The sequence below is a fragment of the Oryzias latipes genome, chromosome 11 (assembly GCF_002234675.1).
Source record: "Oryzias latipes chromosome 11, ASM223467v1".
NCBI lineage: Eukaryota > Metazoa > Chordata > Actinopteri > Beloniformes > Adrianichthyidae > Oryzias > Oryzias latipes.
In genome coordinates this window covers 10745217-10748826 of record NC_019869.2, presented here as the reverse complement: position 1 = coordinate 10748826, position 3610 = coordinate 10745217, and the positions used below count along the sequence as shown (strand labels likewise).

Below are 3610 nucleotides of genomic sequence, written 5' to 3'. Positions count from 1 at the left end.
TTTGCATCCTGTGTTATACAAAAAGCACTTATGACATCCTCTGAGCAACTTATAAGGGAGCGCCGCTAAAGAATGCTTATTTTGACAAATTACATAGCTGTGAGATGCTACACAAAAGGATTGTGAATGGGAGGCAAATGAAGACACTCTGGGGTACAAATTCATTTGAAGTGCTATTTGGAGGCTCTTATTAAGAGGGTTTCTTGGAGATTAGGCTCTTCTTTGGGTGGCACGTCTTGACGTTCACATTCAGGGCTTTTGTCGGCATTGAGAGTTACGGTTTCTTTTTCCATCTGATGGAGAGAGCTACTAAATGGAATTAGCGGACTAATTCAGTCTCATAAATGTCAGTCGGTTTGAGATCTTTTAATTCGAGATCAGCTGGTGCATCATGCATGGAGCTTTTTGAAGGAGAGGAGGCTGTGTATTGTGGAGAAGTACGAAGTTCACCCACATCTTACATTACTTCCATTCTTGCATGACTTCAGATGGGGTTACTGATCCTATTATGGAAAAGAAACCCTTCTTGATTTTGAAATATTTTCCAACTTGCTTCCGAAACAGTGGAAATGCTGTAAACATCATAACACCACACTTGTAGCACATTTATTTGTTAGGTTTGTTGTCTTTTCAAGTTAGATATTACGTTTTGTTTTCTATTATCAACAAACTAAGTTAATTTAGGCAAAAGAAATGTAACTGAAAGTCAGATATTAAACGGCCTTTATATTGTGATCTTCCATGCACTATTGTCCTATGTGAGTTTTCTCAATAAAAGAAAACTGCATAAGCTGGACAGCGTTGTCCCATAAAAAGCTAATTTGTCTCGGTATCATTGAGGAAAAATAGATACATATATTAACAGATTACATTGTTACACTAAATTAGGAGAAACCTACTTTTAAAGCGCAATCGGGCTTACACCAATGAAAGCGCCATCAGTGACGTTCACGTGAAAAAAAGCCAAAGAACAGTGCGAGACGCGCCGAAGCTCTGACGCGGTTTTCTGCGGCGCCTCATGGCGCGCGCAGATATAAACCCGAGCGCGCACTGTGCGCTCAGAAGAACAGAGGACACGGCACAGGAGGGCGCGCAAAACTCTGCTCAAATCATTGGAAATGTAAGTACACTGACTGAAATACTCTTCTGAAATTTCCAATCAGTGCAAATGATCTGTAATTTTTGTTTTTGTTAAGCAACTTTGTGTTTTTAACAATGAATTTCCTCTTAAGTTGGGAAACTTTTACGTTTGGATGACTGAAATGAAGGAGACCAAGAGTGTTTGTGAAAATGTTTCTGCTTCGTGTTGTGCCAGATGCATCCTAACTTGGTCAGCTGGCTGGGGACCCTGGGGTTCCTGCTGTGGGCGCTGCTCTGCCTTGGAGCCTTAACAGAGGGGTATCCAATGAAGCCAGAGAACCCAGGAGAGGACGCTCCTGCGGAGGAGCTGGCCAAATACTACTCAGCTCTGAGACACTACATCAATCTCATCACAAGACAGAGGTGGGAGCATGAGTTTTCTCAAAATCAAACAAACAAAAAAGAAAGTTTTAATAAAAGTAAATATTTGCTTTAACTTTTATGATCAAGTAAGAAATACAGTTTGTCACTGTTGCTGATTAAGTGACCGTGATGGCTTATTGGGGACTGGTTTCAACAGGTTTCACGTTTATCTTTATTGAGGTATTCACATTCCTTCTCAAAGATAAACCGTCATTGCCAGCAAGCTTTGTCACATTACAGTTTTGAGCTTCTCTCTGAATGTCGGGGATTTGGATGCCTCTGCAGGCATTTAGCCGCGGGGAGACCAGTTGTCAGATATATAACTTATCATCTGAAGCCCAGAAAGAGAAATGCGACCACCTGCCACGCGTCACATCTGTGTCTCATGGCCTGACATCTGGCTTCAACATAAAACGATGCATAGAAATAAAAAGCCTTTGAAACTCTAATTTTCTGTCTTGTCTGCTTGTGTGTCTCAGGTATGGGAAGAGGTCCAGTCCTGAGATTCTGGACACACTGGTGTCAGAGCTGCTGTTAAAAGAAAGCAAAGACACACTTCCACAGTCAAGGTGTGTATGTTTCTTTGAGTTTAAGCGTCCGTCTTTTTGTCCCCTCAAGCTCATATAGACTCTTGCGTCTCTCTGCAGTTACAACCCATATTTGTGGTGATGTAATCACCAGTGTCGGCCCTCACTCTACCCTCATGCCTTCAATAACTACTCTGACCTGCCCCTGTCACTTCTCCGAGTGGTCGACCATTCGTCCTTGCAGATCAACTATACCGTCAGCACTGCTCATACACTGACACGTGCCATTCTACTGTAAATAACTTCTTCTAATTCATTTTCAGTGACGGAGAATTGAGGAGAGGCGTGTTGATTGTATTGTATAGTTGTGTTATTAAAAGCTCACTGTTTGAACCAAAGTTTGGACCACTTATTGATGGCTTGAGTTTATTGCTTAAGGGAAAAATTCAAGACATTGCACTGTTGGGTCATGTGTGGAAATAGTGTGACCAAAGAGCACTGATGGGCACGGGTTTATGTGACCTGTAGAGTATTTTCGCCCCTGAAATATAATAAAAAAAAACATGATGTATAAACAGAATTTAACAACAACAGCAAAATTAATTAAAAATGAAAAATAAAACAGATTTTATAAAATCAAACCATGTCACGATTCCGAGTAAGTGTAAAACACTTTTTAGGAAACACCAGTGTTCAAAAGCTCTTTGACCTGCCCTTCTGTATGAAAGATGCTTTACAAACAAAGCTGTCTGGCCTGAAGTGTAACTGTGTGAAATAAAGTTCTTGCAATATTCATAAAGATGTCGTGTCTATTCTTTGTGGTTATGTGGGCATATAAAAACATTTGTATTTATCTATTTAGTAGACTTTCTTTGGTTTGCTATGATACAGAAGCTCATTAAACTTTGAACAAAAGCAAGAGAACAGGTCAAATGTGGATAAGATGGCATATAACCACACATATTCACTCCAAAAACAAATTTAGAATTTAGAATTCAGCTATTAGAGATAATTTGAACTGTTGGAGGAAGAGAATCCACACCCTCACATGCAAAGAATGGAATAAAAAAACCTTGCTGAAGCTGAACCATGACCTCCCTGACTGCAAAAACAATACACCTTTATGCAGCCCTAAACTGTTTGGGCCACATTTATTTATGAATTTGAATGATTTACAAGTATTTTTATTAACACTATGATTATACGCTTCCTCATGCACACAGTGCAGAAATGGTTGATTACTGTGTGCTAAACCGTATGAGCTGAAGCTGCTGTTGCTGTCCTGCTCTGAATCTGCAAGTACATTCATGCACTTTCTTGAGTCTTTGTGAGAGTGCACATGACAGGCGGTCACATAAAATAAATCTAATCTAACATTGAATCTAGTAAAAGGATGGCTAATGGCGCTCTCTTGTGGCCATGTGGATAAACACCTGGCATCAGAATGCTACAATAAAAAGGAGACACTCAGTTTTAGTCTAGGGCACTAATTCGATTAAAAAACTACGGTAGATATAGCAGCCACAAAATCACATTCATAATATAAAAGGAAGACAGAAAACTAAAAACTGAAGATTTAT

At 39.8% G+C, this 3610-nt stretch overlaps 1 protein-coding gene across 2 annotated transcripts; it reads left to right on the top strand.

The window, feature by feature from the left end:
• The first annotated feature begins 1021 nt into the window (after window positions 1–1021).
• On the top strand, window positions 1022–2825 carry npy (neuropeptide Y). Of its 2 annotated transcripts, XM_011480646.3 has the most exons (4): window positions 1022–1120; window positions 1316–1503; window positions 1983–2072; window positions 2151–2825. In XM_011480646.3, the coding sequence occupies exons 2-4, from the start codon at window positions 1316–1318 to the stop codon at window positions 2170–2172; spliced, it is 300 nt and encodes a 99-aa protein (XP_011478948.3). In that variant the 5' UTR covers window positions 1022–1120; the 3' UTR covers window positions 2173–2825. The 2 variants fall into 2 exon arrangements, with proteins under 2 accessions (XP_011478948.3, NP_001116379.1); NM_001122907.1 differs by lacking the exon at window positions 1022–1120 and having other exon boundaries at window positions 1313–1503; window positions 2151–2425.
• The last annotated feature ends 785 nt before the right edge of the window (window positions 2826–3610 follow it).